The sequence below is a fragment of the Nematolebias whitei genome, chromosome 7, assembly GCF_014905685.2.
Source record: "Nematolebias whitei isolate Nwh7 chromosome 7, NemWhi1, whole genome shotgun sequence".
In the NCBI taxonomy this organism is placed as follows: Eukaryota; Metazoa; Chordata; class Actinopteri; order Cyprinodontiformes; family Rivulidae; genus Nematolebias; species Nematolebias whitei.
Genome location: NC_056504.1, coordinates 45,529,659 through 45,545,846, shown reverse-complemented (window position 1 = coordinate 45,545,846; position 16,188 = coordinate 45,529,659). Strand labels below are relative to the sequence as shown.

The 16,188-nt window shown below is 38.7% G+C and overlaps 1 protein-coding gene across 1 annotated transcript in view; it reads left to right on the top strand.

Moving 5' to 3' along the window:
• igsf21a (immunoglobin superfamily, member 21a) overlaps positions 1-16,188 on the top strand; it is an 86,375-nt gene that overhangs the window by 64,838 nt on the left and 5,349 nt on the right. Inside the window, exon 6 of the mRNA XM_037679895.1 lies at positions 13,593-14,073. Coding sequence (XP_037535823.1) covers positions 13,593-14,073 — 481 coding nt within the window. The remainder of the gene's footprint in view (positions 1-13,592; positions 14,074-16,188) is intronic.

The window sequence follows — 16,188 nt, the reverse complement described above, 5'->3', positions numbered from 1 at the left end:
CCTGAGCGCACCTATCTACTGCAATTATGAGCCCAGTAAGAGGTGAATACAAGGTGAAAATGATTTCCGGTACTTCCTGGTTGATGGTGTGATGAGTGAGGCTCTTCCCTGTTGTGGTTTCACACAGAGCCTTAAGCCATTAAATCTCTGTACAGCAGGATCTTTATTTATTTCTTCATTTTCTAACACATAATGGAGACAAAGGGATCTGACAGGTTTCAGCTGGTCAGCAAGCATGGACCGTCATTGTGTCATGGGATGAGCTACATCACTATTAATTAGTTTTGTCAGTGGCACAGCAAGAAATAAATGCGTTGAGTAAAAAATGTACAAACCAAAGCTGTTTGGTTGCTCAGGACTGCAGGAAGAAAACAGCTGAAATTAAACTTTAAATCACAGCAAAGCTTTTACTGCACCAGACAGTTCATACTTTGCAAATTACATTTTAACAGGTTAAAGAGGCAGTATTTTCTAATGATTAAATTAACAATACACTTACATACATATATAGGAAAATGTAAGGCAGGTTAGAAAAAAACATTCCTTTTTTTTTGTTTTTGAGGAAATGGCAAGTAAGAAAATATCTGCATTGCAGACAAAATAGGTTATATTCAGTATACAGACTTTGCAAGTGTGGTACTTTAAAAAAAAAAAAAAAAAAAACTACACAAACTTGCCAGTACCACTTATTCAACAGAGTTGACGATGAATGGCAATTCACACAGAGTCAGAAAAAAAGAGGTTATGATGGACAAAAAGCATAGATGCAACTGCAAACGCTGAGTGATGTAGGTTTTTTCTTTAATAAAATTGAAAGGTGCTGATTTGTCACAAGCATCCAGCAGCTTTCAGGTCTATTCAAATAATATTTTAAAAGGCATCTTCTCAAAACATTTTGAGAAACGTCTGCAAAAAACCAGTCTCTTTATGCTGCCTCTATTCATTCACAAATCACTGATGGAGCCGTCCACGTCCCACGTAGAAGTGAGCTTTTAGAAATGAATGAGGCACTGCAGAACCAAAAGAGGCATGGAGCAGAACTCAGCTGTGTCGACCTTGAGCACAACACAATAAATGTGGAGAATGTCTCCCTTTAGTCGTTGTTGCCTAAGCAGGAATCAGGAGCTACAACCAAACTCAGTATATTTCCAAAAGTAACAAAGTATGTCATATTGTGTTTTAAGATGTTTTTGAAGCAGTTCTGTTTGGCTTTGCAACTACTGGGAAGTTTTACCCATGCCAGTTTAGGAAAGGAACAGCGACAATAATGGGCTAAAACTTTTTTTTTATATATGCGTTCAGAATTTTTATGTACATTTTGAAGTTGGGAATTAACTATAGCAGGGGTGCCAAATACGTCGATCGCATCTACCGTTCAATGACAAAGGCTTTATGGGTAGATCGCATGGCATTAAAAAAATAGACGTCAGCCTATCATCTATCCTCACTATGAATGTGTCACTTGATTGACATACCAGGTCTCAGAGTGAAGATTTTTTGGGGGGAAACCCCCTCCCCTCAAAGGTGTGAAATTCTCTGTGTGTAAAGCCACACGTGTGCACTACAGGCGGCTGCAGTCCAAAGTGTGTCTGCACTAACAACAGTCATAATAAATGGCAGAGAGCAGAGTGTTTTTGTGCTGCTCACCCTTTTTCAGCATGTAGGAGCAAAACTAATAAAACCCAGGGTCCAAAGAGACATCCGTGTATTCACCAGTTTGGACGTAACGGTCATGAAGATGCTGCATGCACAATGAATGCAAATGAGCCCTGAAATTCAGGGTTGCCAGATAAATTTAAAATGTCTTCCTCCTTTTCTGTGCACATTTTCAACAAACACAACACACACCTCATTTTAGAATATTTTTACTCAGCACATATGATAGTTTAGATAAAAATACTGTAATTTTAAAGTGACAGTGCTATAGTTCATAATTTCTTATCTGGCAACCTGACTGACATGTATACTGCAGTGTTTTTCATGTAAACACACTCTTTTTTTGTTTTTTTACTCCCATTAAACATTGAAAAAACACAAACGTTTCCAGAGGTTGTTCTTGTGTAGACGGGGCCTTATAGCACGTAGATCACTTTGACTTGGTCATTTTAAAAGGAGCTTGCGTGCTGAAAAATTGTGGGCACCCCTACACTATAGTATACTAAAATTGTGCAGCAGCAGTTTCTCTCTTCTTTTTTATTTATGTATTTCTTTTTTTTTTACCGTGAAGTTTTAGTTTGATTCAGTTTGAAAACTAAACGAAAAGTCAAACGTAGAGGCAGTTTTCTGCACACCCACAAATTCCAGAGAAGAGGTTCTGTGAGCTGGTACAAGTGAAAACACCTGTGAGCAAGTACCATGAGGGTAAGAGCTCCTTGATGCTCCCAGTGCTCTCATAGCAACCAAAAAAAAAAAGAAAGCAACGCAGGTTTAATTTAGCTTTGTGCGTCACAGTGACTGACAGAAGACTATAGAAGAAAATTGTTGCAAATTTTGGACAAAGAAAAAATAATAATTTTGTTGCTGAAGTCAAGTGACCAAATAGACAGAGTGGATGAATGCAAACATGTTGGGTCAGCTGATCCAGAAAATACGATGGGCAACATGTTCAGCTTGGAACATGACAAAGTTTTTTCCCTAGTTACCCATGTCCTAGGAGACATTTGATATTCAGCTCATAGCCGAGGCCAAACGGGGGATTCAGATCCAGATAAGTCATAATAGTTGATTTTTTTCAGGCAGACTGGACTGTTTATCTTAATGAAGTTCAGACAGTTCAAATAGGAGTTTTGTAAGAAATATGCTGCCACAACTCTTTGTTTTGGAATATTTAAATCATTTTCTTACCTTTGTCTTTGTGTAAATCTGCATTAATGGGTCAAATTTACCATCAAACTTGACACACACAGTAAATCATGTATAAAATCTAACTATAATTTATGTATAAAGCTCAAGCACATTATATTTTGGAAATATAGCATATTAAAAACAATATTTTTAAATGAGTTGCATGTAGAAAATGATTTATTTTTCCTGAACAGGTTCAACATTTCCAAGATCTATATCAGGCCCACAGTTCATCTTCAGGAGTCACTGTGTAGTTTCCACTCCTCCAAAACCTCAAATAGGTTTTTTTTTCAAACCCTAAGTCTCCAAAACTGTGTCTTCATTTCACCTCCAGCCAGACGTTACTGCAATTACAACCTGCAGTGAAGTCCCAGTAGGACAAAGAAATGTGGCAGAAATGTTCAGTAGAATGTGTGAACAATTTGGTCTGGACTTTTTTCACCATTTGCTGCAGGAAAACTCTCCTTCACAGTTTGAGATTTCCTGTTGAAGATGCACTATGAAAAGAAATCATGGATACGTTTTTTGCAGGAGAGTATGTTTCCACAGAGCACTGAAATTATAGCATGATGCACAAAGTAAATTGTTGTTGGGTTTAAAACACAATGAGCACAACTGATGAAGCTTTTTGTGCTGGCTTAAAAATCTGTACCTGAACATATTCATATTATTTTGGTGCATGTGGAAAGCAAGATCAGCAGAAAAGAGAATTAAAGTCTTATCAGTCTGCGATAAACACTCCAGAAAACTATATATGTTCACAGTTTCTCAGTTGCTGATCTTACAGTTTTTACCGAGAAGCTTGGTGGAAAATCTTCTCTTGGAGTCTGGAGAGAATACTGGAGATGTTTATTGTCCCGTGTGCTGCCCCTGCGGAGGATCTCTAGAACATCTCGAGACTGCGGTGCGTCTGTGTAAAGAGCTAAGACTAATTACAGGGATCAAAAGATGCTGTTTATGTGACAAAGTCTTCTGCAGAGGAAGATCCAAGCTTGTAAACACTCACTGCCAGTATTTCTTTCTCTTCAAATACTGGTAGGTTATCAAGTTCATCGTCTTGTTTTGATTTTTCTAAATAATCTTTTCTGCCATTCAGCCTTGATGTAACGTGTTGCGTCGGGATCTTGCATTTGACTTCACCTTGACTTGCGCATGATCACGCAACAGCCTGCATCCTTATATAATTAGTCTGTCTTCAAGGACACCATGTCTTCCTTTTACCATTCCACTTTTTTTTTTTTTTGCCAAGTTTTCAGTAGCGCAGCTTTGAAAGAGCTGAAAATAAAAGACGGCATTTGTGAAAAGTATCTGTCATTATGTTTCGAGATCTGTCGGCATCTGATGTCACCGAGCGAGCTGGTGACATGTCAATAATAGCTTCCCAGTCCCCCACCACTATCAGAACATTCTCAGAGCACAAGCAAACCCTGATTGAAAAGAGGAAATATAATAACGGTTAATAATAAGTGAGAAAACTGATTAACTCGTGGCCAGGATCGCTCTCTCTCTCCCTCTTTCTTTCCTTTTTTTTCCCCTTTTGCTTGTGCACTCTCATTGAATCATCCTGTCACTATGAAAATTACTGCCTTGTCCTTTTGACACCACCATAATTAATTGCTGTAGCATGAAGGTGTATGTGGAGCCAATGTGTGACTGCTACATCTTATAAGGTTTTTGTTTTTGAAATGTTTGTGAGACGGGAGAAGCTTGGCACCGTGTTCACTGCAGGTGCTTTCATCACTGTCTATTCAAAGAGGAACGCTCAACACTTTTTATACCATCACAGCCTAGTTCCAGCCCTGTCTTGGCAAAATCTGTTGGCTCTTGGTTAGGATTGTATTTCAATTTTTGTTCTAATTCATTTCAAAATCAAATGACTAGTTTTTGTATGTGTTCATTGTCAGCACATATTGGACTGTGAAGTATTTGGGGATTTATAACAGAGCCATGATTGATAATCACTTTATTCCATGCAGCAATGCAGTTTGTAAAAGACAATACTACTGCAATGCCAAACACACTCAAAAACCCGCTTTTACATGAGAGTAAGCGCTACTTTCCAGGTCCCACGACAACTAACTGTGCCACTTAATAAGCCAGTGTGTTGGTTGGAGGCCTCATTTATTTATTGACAGTATTTATTCCTACAGATGCCTATTTGATATCTAAGAATACACTCCTTTGTAATTTATTTGATAAGCATGTTTAACAACTAGGTTTACTGAACTTTAAATTACCGTATTTTCGCCGTATAAGTCACACCTTTTTTTTGCATACATTTGCAGGCCCTGCGACTTATACACCGAAGCGACTAATATACGTTTTTTTCCTCATATTTATAACCAAAATTTTGGCTGAGATCTGACAATTTAATTTATTCATACTTGAAAAATATTAAACATTACCATTTGCAGCCGCAAGAGGGCCCTCGAGCCCTGTGTCAATCCAAGTGTCTCATTAATAGGTAAAAGTGGCTATTAATGAGACACTTGGCTTGCCATACCATGCCACCTTCGTTTTGCTCCAGAACTCCTGGAGCAAACGTCGTATTGCATTAAAACAATTGCCAAGTCTTTGTGTGACTTAGTTCACTGTGGTGACTACTGAAGAAGGACCAGCCAATATATATATATTTTTTTTTTTTAATTTGTAAGTAGGTTATAAGTATTTTGTGTTGAAAACGGTATAACTGTAGTGTCTTCCTTGAATTAGGTTGACTCAAAATACAAATCAATTGAGGTTTTAGGGAAATATGTTGCACGTTTGATAGTTACCTCAGTATGTGTTTGTTGAATATGACTCTCAACTACTACCACACCAAAATTAAGTTAAATGTATGTGAAATTATTTGAGTTAGAGTAAAAAAAAAAAAAAAGTTAAGTCTGGTCCTCTGGACATTCAAAAAACAAAATTGTTTGTATTGTTTTTTGAATGTCCAGAGGACCAGACTTAACTTTTTTTGATTTTTCTACCTGGATTATTGAGCATGCATCAGGATAATTGAGTTAGAGCTTTTTTTTATGCTAGCTGTTGTTGATTAGTTGTGGTGGCTATCTTGAATAGGGGTGGCTCTCAAATGTAGTTATGAATGCATATCCAATAATGACATCTGTGTGAAAAGAATGGCTTACAACTGTCTGCAAGTCACTTGCCGTTGCTCACTGTAACGAGCCAGTTAAAGACTTGGATCATTTGTAAACATTAAATTTTTACCCATGACATTATTTAAGCAAGAAATCATCATTTGGTACCGGTTTGGTTTGTGTTTGAAATGGCTGTTTTTGTACAGGGCAGCACGGTGGTGCAGTTGGTAGAGCTGCCGCCTCTCAGCAAGCTGGTCGCCCTGGTTCAAATCCCGGCCCGGGGCCTTTCTGGGTGGAGTTTGCATGTTCTCTCCGTGCATGCGTGGGTTTTCTCCGGGTACTCCGGTTTCCTCCCACAGACCAAAAACATGCATGTTAGGCTGATTGGTAACTCTAAATTGTCCCTAGTTGTGAGTGAGAGAGTGAATGGTTGTTTGTCTCATTTGTCTCTATGTGTCTTTGTGATGGACTGGAGACCTGTCCAGGGTGTCCCCCGCCTATCACACAGTAACTGCTGGACATGGGCGCCAGTGAACCCCGTGACCCAATAAAGGAAGAAGTGGGTAAAAGATAATTGTTGGATGTTTAAATATGTTTGGCATTATGTGTGCGCATCAATCACAGACAGTAAAAAATGTTCTAATTGATTTAAGGTTAAAGCAGGATTATTATTTTTAACATATAAAACCATATGCACTGACTCTGTTCAGAATCATGGAATAACTTTTTAAGGATACTTTAAGCAAATATGCAAACATGACTGATGTCTATCAGCCTCTCGAACAGTCATATTTTTACACATGTCCTTTCATATCTGCATCTGCAATATTTTCATATCCATATTGTAGATTAGATCTGCTGGTGATGGAGAGGAAATGAAAGAAGCAGGATAATGACAGAAAAACAAACATTTCACACGCTCCCTGCAGCAACATATGTTGTTTATTTTATTCATGTATTTGATAAAACATTTATGTAATCCATTTTTTTTTTACGTCAAGCTGACAGGTGGCAAAGACACTAGAATCATTATGAATAGGTGAATAGTGGTAGATTTTGCTCTAGCTGGAGGTAACTCATTCACTATTATATATTATCAGATTTTTTTTAAAGATGACAATGTGGGGTTTAAGTACTCTGGGAAGTCATGCAATGTTTAATCAATAATTCTGTCATGTCTATAATTTACCTTGTCTGCTAATGGCTATAAAAACAAACAAGTCTTTAAGATTTATAGAATGAATTCCTCATTACACCGGAATGTAGCCAAAACAGGTGTTGTTGCATAGCCACACCATTTCGTCCAACAAAAGCTACAGAACAGGTGCTTGGATCTGTCTAATCCACACAGCTCTCCTTTCCACCTGCTGTGATAATTAATGAGGTGGTTCCATACACAGTGAAAAGTCAGAGTTGGTACGAATGCAATGGGGTCATTGTGGATAAGGCTAATACGTATACTTCCCATTGTGCTGTTTAGATTAAAGCTGTGGTTCAGTGCATAAGGTAAGTGCAGATAAAGGAGGATGTACGTCTGAAAGCTTGTGGTAAAAGGTGTTAATTAGTAGAGCTTCTTTACACCCTATGCTTGTCAACACACTTGTTACATTAAGAGGGATTTTCCATTTGGGTTGTAATAAATAGTGGGTTATTTGTTTATAAATATGATACAATGATTTAGCTTGTGTTGTTTTTCCATTCAACTGCTCCCTTCTGCTGAGGTCACTGCCACGAGAACTCTCAGGAAAGGTTTGGTGATTGTTTTACACCAGATGCCCTTCCTGATGTAACCTGGGCTCAAACCTCAGCTTCAGAATTACAAGACTGTGGTACTAACCACCAAGCTACATTCATTCAACCTTTATGTATACAGGTTAGTCTCCTTGAGTCACGGGGACTCATTTTCAAGAGAGACCTGTTTTCGACAAAGTTACACACAATAAACTGCCATAAAATGCATATGAAACAAGGAGTAAATCAAAGTAGTGATATAAAACAAAATAAAATCAAGCTACATTATGAAATGAGGTCTCAAATTTGTTCCGTCTCAAATTTGTCCAAAACGCAGACAAAACCAAAGGGATGCTTTTTTTCAAACAGGAAGTTGGTCCCAGCAGTTCTTCCTTTGATTTCATCCTCAAATGGTGCCCCTATTGAGTTTGTCGATTCCTATAAATATTTGGGTATCTTGGTCGACTCACATCTCTCTTTTAAGCTCCACATGGAAAACCTAGTAAGGTAACTGAAATTAAAACTGGGTTTCTTTTTCAGAAATGGATCCTGTCTGACTATAAATGTTAGGAAACGCCTTGTAACTGTGATTTTCCTTCCCTCCATTGACTACGGTGACATTATTTACATGAACGTGCCCACAAGCACCCTGCAGATGTTGGATGCTGTCCATCATGGTGCACTAAGATTCATAACTGGCTGTGATTATCGTACACACCACTGCACCCTCTGTTCACTGGTCATTATTAACTTCACACAGACTCTCTCTCTGGTACACTTCCATCTTTAAATCACTTCTTGGTCTGCTTCCTTCATACATCTCCTCCTACGTCTTTGCGTGAGTGCAGCTACAGCGCGCGCTCTCAGGACATTATTACCTGCAGTGTCCCCTCAGTGTGGATTGAACTAGGCAACAGGGCCTTCTCCTACTCCGCTCCTGTTTCCTGGAACACCTTGCAAAAATATCTGAAGCGCTTGACCTTGACCTCTCTAAGTGGCTTTAAACATCTGTTGAGTTCCTGAGAAAAAAAATTATTCAATTCAGTTCAATTCAGTTTATTTTATATAGCGCCAAATCACAACAAAGTTGTCTCAGGGCACTTTACAGAAACTTTCAGATACAGAAAAGCCACTTAGTAAAGTTCTCTATTTAAGGAGGCCAGCAGACAAGTTGAATATTGGCTTTGTTGCAGTCTCCCATCCTGAGCAAGCACAGTCGCAACAGTGGAAAGGAAAAACTCATTTTTAAAAGGAACAAACCTCCAGCAGAACCAGGCTCAGGACAAGCAGCCATCTGCTTTGATCGGCTGGTTTGAGAGGACAGGAATGAGAGACAAACAAACACAGAATGGTAGGTCCAGATATAGGTCCAGGTGTACCTGAAAGACAAAAAAAAACAACACATGTTAAGGATAGAAAAATAATTACAAATACAAAACAGGCTGAGCAGAGTAAGTAAAGACCGTAGTAGAGTGAAAAGTGTGGTCAGTTTGTCCTCCAGCAATGCAGACATGTTCCTGTTTTTAGTTTTCTACTTCGTCTTACAATCTAGCTGTTTTTGTTTTGTTACTTATCTTTTTAATTACCATTTTATTTGCACTTGTTTAAAAAAAATCTCAATTTGTATGATTGCCTGTTGTTGTCTTTGTTGTCTACTGTTGTCATCATTCTTTGTTAAAATCAGGTATCTCTTGTAAATGAGTCCCCAAGGCTCAATGGGATTAACCTGAATAAATAAACATCCTGATGCATGCTCAATAATCCAGGTAGAAAAATCCAAAATAGTTCAATCTGGTCCTCTGGACATTCAAAAACAAAAAACAAAAAACAAAACAAAGCAAAAAAATATAGAAACGTTTCATCTCTCATCCAAGAGACTTCCTCAGTCTGAGGTGCTGTTTTCAGCTCAGTCTCTTAAATAGCACCTTCTCAGAGTGGATCAACCAGTTTGCTGCTGACAACCAAAACCAGCTGATCACATGGTCAAGAAGGACCATCAGCCTAACAATGGATCATTAGCACACTGATGGCTGCTTACTATTCACAGAGGGCTAAGTGATACTAGCAATCACAGCATTGTAAGAGGGGGACAGTTGAACCCGGAGGCCTCCACCCCTGTTTAATGATGGACGGTTTCTTTTCACAAAGATGGCCTCCTTTACTCTTCTCTCAAACCATCGTTCCTCTCTGTCCAGGATGTGCACATCTTCATCCCTGAAAGAGTGACCGCTGGCCTGGAGATGAGTGTAGACCGCAGAGTCCTGGCCTGATGATGTTGATCTTCTGTGCTGGGCCATCCTTTTGGCCAGTGGCTGTTTAGTTTCCCTGATGTAAGACTGATCACAGCCCTCCTGACACTGAACAGCATACACAACATTACTCTGTTTGTGCCGGGGGACTGGATCTTTGGGATGAACCAGTCTTTGCCGTAATGTATTTTGGGGTTTAAAAGCCACTGGGACGTTATGTTTAGAAAATAAACGTCTCAGTTTCTCTGATACTCCCTCAACATACGGAATGACCACTGGTCTGGGTCTGGGTTCCTCCTTTTCACCTGATGGCTGACTGGAGTCCTGTTTGGGTTTCTTCTCTGCTTTCAGGAAGGCCCAGTTAGGATATCCACATTGCTCTAGAGCCTGTTTTGTGTGGGATTTCTCCTTCTGCCTGGCTCCCGAGCTAGTGGGGACGCTGTCTGCTCTGTGATACAGAGTCCTGATGACTCCTAACTTGTACTCCAAAGGGTGATGGGTTCAACTGTAGGAGTTCATTATGTTTTTTTTTTTTTTTGTTTGTTTGTTTTGCCTTTTTTATTTTATTTGTAGTTTTTATGAAATGGTTTTAAACTGTATATATGTTCTATTAAATGTCCTATAAAAGAACTTTGGGCAAGTTGAGGATGCCGGATATCCACTCAATGGCAAAAAAGGATAAAATAAAATATGCTTGGTTAAAAAAAAGGCAATTAAGAGGTCATAATTTTTCTGTCACTAACAATAAAGTGTTGTAGACTGGCTTTGGGCAAGGATACTTACCCCCATGTGTAAGTTCATGCCTGTACTGATGACAATATTTATAGCAAATTCAAATAAAAAAAAACAAAGAACCAGTCTAAAGATACAACCCATTTCACTGATGGAGCCTTTATGGTGTCAATTATGCAAAAAAACTGAGACCAGCAATGGCTAATCTGCAATTAATTAATCTAACGATTCAAGCTGCTAAAAAAAAAAAAAAAACATGAATGTGTCTCCACAGGCCACATCAATTTGGGGAGAAAAAAAACAATCTCTTTGAAAATTAAAAAAAAAAAAATGATTTGAACTTGTATCTGTAGGCAACTTTAAAGCTTTTATTTAGCTCCGAATACAAAATGTTTTTGAAGGAGAGTGCAGAGTGTACTTTAATTTATATGGTTAATATATTTTTATAGGTACACTGCATATTTTCAAACCCAGAGTACTGTATTTATTGCAAATGTTTGCTAGAGGCATCACATCTTAAGATGGTATATAGAATGCTTAAACAACCTGTTTACCAAAGATCAAGATGTATTCTTGTGAAATGCAAAATTTAAAGAATATTTGATCTTAAAGAAACTGAATTCTGATGGTCAAATGTCCCAGAATGAACTTCATGTATGTATTGAATTTTCTTCTGTTCAAACTTCACAGAAAAAGCACATTCTACTAAAAAAAAAAAAAAAGCATTACTAGAAGCAAAGACTATACAACCTTATTTCAGTGCCAATATCTTCTGGCTATTTGCTGAAATGGAGCCTGCATTCCCTGTCAGGAGATTAGGCAGCGATGTTAATAAAATTGGGGATTGGAGCTGGAAATCCTGAGCTATTCTGGGCAACTATTTGTGTGGCAGCAACAACACACGAGACAGTGGTTTTATTAATTAACAATGAAGATAATCTTGCGCTTTTTTTTGCCAAAAACACTAAAAAGACTCGGCACCTGGAAAAACACCTAAATATTTTCTATTTCATGCACATGAAAAGGTTTGGTTTATGAGCAAGGCTTATCGAACTCTTCCAGGACACCACAACACAGACAAAACAGTTAAATGGGAGGATAAAGTGTATCTGAAGAAATAATGTTATATTCAAGATTTACATGAATTAAATCTAATGTTGGATTATTTTTGTTGATGTAAAGTTCCAGAATATTTCAAGTTCACATTATTTGTGCTTCTTTTATTCCCCATATACTTCACTTTTCTTGTATTGTCCTCAGCTTACTGTAAAATGTGTCAAATGTTCTAAACTGTTTAAATCGAGACCTTTCACTCTTTACTTGTTTTTCACCAACTTTAGACTCAACCTCAAGTCATCTTGAGAGACAACTGAAAAAAATGTAACAGACTTTTCATGTAAACATGTTCAAGTTGTGTTTATTTGTCATACGCAGGTTAACACAAGGTCAACAATACAATGAAATGTTCAGGATAAGAAGAACCGATCCGACTCGCTAAAAACAAAGTACAAACAAACAAGAAATACTAAAGCATGCAATAAGAGTACAAAATAAAGTACCAAAAAGTGAAAAAATAAATATAACGTTTACAAGGTCCAGAAGAAAAATGGTAAACAACAACATGGTAGAATATAACCGTGCAAGTAGGATGAATTTGTAGGAATAAGTATTTCAAGGTAGTAATACAAGATTAAATGCACATTATATATATTGCACATAATTTACATAAACTACACAGGTTGTGTGACTGACATGTTATTGCACTGGAAGTGAGTAACATTGAACTGAATTATGATGGTAAGGTAGTGACATACATGATACAGCCACATAGTGCAGCAGCAATAAACATATTAGCTGTCACAGATGTGGCTTATGCAATGTTATTGTAAATTGGTTATTATTATTGAGAGTTTAGAGTGTTTTTGTTGTCTTGGAAGTCACACCTTGATGAAATAATCATATCAATACACAGTTATTTTAAAATTTTCTCCAGAAGCGGTTTTGTAGATTAAATTCTGGGTGACTTCAGGTACTTTACTGGTTTGGCCAAGGCTACTCATGTTCTCTCGGTGGGAGGTGCCTGGCTCTTTAGTTGAAATCCAAATCTTCATTGCATGTTTGAGATCCTTTTTTGATAGATCTATCGTCTCAAACCACTTTTATTTCTTTTCTAGCCTCTGCCATCGAAAATAAAATAAAGCATGCTTTTTAAAGGACAGCAAACGTCCACGTTTAACTAAGGGAACGGCATTGACAAAAGTGTTCGGTGTCTGGTTTACTTCACACATGCTGATGAGAACTGCGGCAAAATAGTTTAATCTTTCTTTCATCAGATGAAAGGATTTTGTTTCTCATAATCTGATTGATCCAGACTCTCAGTAAGCTGGGTTTTTTTTTGTTTGTTTTGTTATTTTTCCAGCAAAAAATTGTCTCTGTCTTGTTCCTCTAACATAAAGAACTGGTTAGTGGAGTGTTGCACTGCTGTTTGTCTTGGCAGTCGCAAAGTCCAGCGTATTATTAGGTGTGGACATTTCTTGTTTTAGTCCTGTGCCTCGGCTTGATCCTGTCTCACAGACCTATGGACAATTATCTAGATGTCATGGCTTTGTTTACAGCGGTATACACTGTTAACCATTAGAGCTTTTGAAAAGCAGGTGTGCGCTCCCTTAATTATGTCCAGTGGATTTAATTAGGTAAAGCGAAGCCATTGTCAAGTTGTAGAAGCATCACACAGCCTGTTATTTTTAAGCAGGATGCAACAGAGCTCGACCGCATCCTTAATAACAAGGGCTGAATGTTAATGGGAGCTTACATCTTTAGTTTGTTTTTATGTTTTTACTTGCTTGCCATGACATGTTTTATGTTTCTGAAAATATAAAAAAAAAATCAATGTCCTTTTTGCCCACGCTTTCTTGCTGTCCTCTCAATCTTTCCATTTCAATTCTCTCATCAGGTGTACTTTAAGCGAGATGGTGAGCTAATAGAAGTAATATCTTACACCGAACCCTCCACCATCGAGAGGGGAGGAGGCTCAGCAGGAGTACGAGGAGCCCGGCCACTCATCGGCAGGGACCTTGATGACACTAAACTGCATCGGTCCCTCTCCCTTCTTGATCCTGAAGGCCGATCAGCACGCCTGTACACAGAGAGCCCTCAGCGTTTGCACACTCAGGGCCAACAGGCCAACGAGCCGAGTCCTGCAACGGAGGTCATCCCAGAGACAGTGGTGAGCAGGGAGTTTCCCCGCTGGGTGCACACCACGGATCCTTTGTACTACTTTAGCCACACTCACATCCCCCAGAGCGACGGCTCTGTGGTGGTGCAGGCTAGACTCACCTGGACCCTCAACCCTCAGCTGGATAATGATGCCCTATTCAGCTGTGAAGTTAAGCACCCAGCACTGTCTATGCCTATGCAGACGGAGGTCACTCTAGGTAAGCAGAATGTCATTTTTCATGTTTTTGATCTTGAAAAGTTGTAATACCTCTTGCTGATCCGTCTTTACCTCAAACTCTCTTCCACACTCAAATAGTAATTCACATTTCTACTGTTTTTAATCTCCTGCTGTCTCCATATATCACTTAGAAGCTGACTTGGTCTCCTTATATGTTTTCCTGGCAAATGTACGTGAAACAGCACTGATTTTCACTTGATGCTGCGTAATTGTGTCACAGTTGAACAGAATGTGAGTTTAACGCCGAAACACATAGATCTACATGACGAACAGACCAGTTCATCGAGCTGTCTGTTGCTAGACTGAGTTAACCTGGAACGCTTATTGAAACAGTCACCTTGAATTAGAAAAGGCAAATGAGTATTTAGACACACACCGATGTTATGTAATTGGAAAAACTGTCTGAGTTACGCTGCCCTTCATTGAACAACAATGAACAACTCACTTAAGCGTCTGAGTTTTTCAATTGACCTCAATTTTATTGTTTTATTTTAAGCAGAAAATCAGTGGAACTAAAAATTGTATGCTCTTCTGCAAACTAGCACCACTCAAAACTTCAGATACTGATTTTAGAGAGAATGGTAAATGGACTGTACTTATATAGCATCTTTCTATCTTATCAAGATACTCAAAGCTCTTTACACTGCAATCCGTGCCCTCATTCACTAATTCATACATCACTTTACTTTATCTATACAAACAATAATCCGTGCTTTATCACATTCATACACTGATGGGACACACATCGGAGGCATTGAGGGGTTCAGTGTTTTGCCCAGGGACACTTCAGCATGTGACTGATGGTGGAATCGAACCCGCAACTCTTGCATTGGAGGACGACTGCTCTAACCACTCAGCCACAGCCGCCCCAGAGCAGAAAGAGAGCAGCTTTATTTTTAATGTAAGCGAAGGTTATGGTTAAATTTAAAATCCAACACATTTAAGTCAGGTCCTCTGGGCGGTGTCTTTACGTCGAAACATTTCGTCTTTCATCCAGAAGACTTCATCAGTCCAAGGAGCCAAAACAAACTCAGTCTTATAAGTAGCACCTTCACATAGTGGGTCAACCAGTTTTGATGGCGCTAAGATGGTTTCTGGAGTCTTCCCTCTATCCTGCCGACTTGTTTGAGGCAGCCATGGACAAAGTGTTTCAAAACATCAAAGTTCATGCTCAAGAATTCAGGTAGAAAAATCCAAAACAGTTAAGTCAAGACCTCTGGATGATTTCCTCATGTTGAAACACTTCGTTCCCCATCCAAAAGACCCCACCAGTCCGAGGAGCCAGTTTAAAAGTATAAAAGTTCTTGTAAATGTGTGTGTGTGTGTGTGTGTGTGGGGGGGGGGTGCTTGTGTGTGAGACTAGTTGTTTGATACATAATCTGTGGTGTAATTTAGGCGAGATATACACACCATGTCTTTATATATATATATATATATATATATATATATATATATATATATAAACAAAGATGGCTTCCAGCACATCCAATTAAAACTTCAAAGGCGAGACATTGGCATAGTCCTCTTGGAAACGAGCCACGCAATCTTGACATGACAAACACAGACAATATCATCCACAGGATGAGAAGAAAGGTTGAAGGCAGAGGAAGAGTCTGAATGAGGAGACTGCGGTGTCTCCATGTTTGCCTGCTGTGTTTCGTGTCACTCCTAGCAGTTTATCTCATGTTACCAGCTTCTATTTAATTAAAAGATGCCCTCTTCCCATGCTGGTGATGCGCAACGGTCACTCTGCGTGATTCCACAGAAGCTGCTGTTCGTATCTTGCCGTGACTCTCTAATAACTTTAGATAGATAGTAATAAGGTCTTTAGAGTAGTTATCAGTATCTTACCTGCAGTAGTTTCAGTTACACTAATCTCAACTTTGACGATAAGGGAAAAATGTTTAACTCAGAAGTCAAGCTAACAACTACAGGGCCTATTCTAGTGCATATCTCAGCCACCTAAAACAAGCTAAATCTTAAAAAGATGCTTTATAGTAAATTTTTAACCTAGTCACTTTTGCACAAGAAATAAGTTAAAGATGATGTGGATGGATGGATGGATGGATGGATGGATGGATGGATGGATGGATGG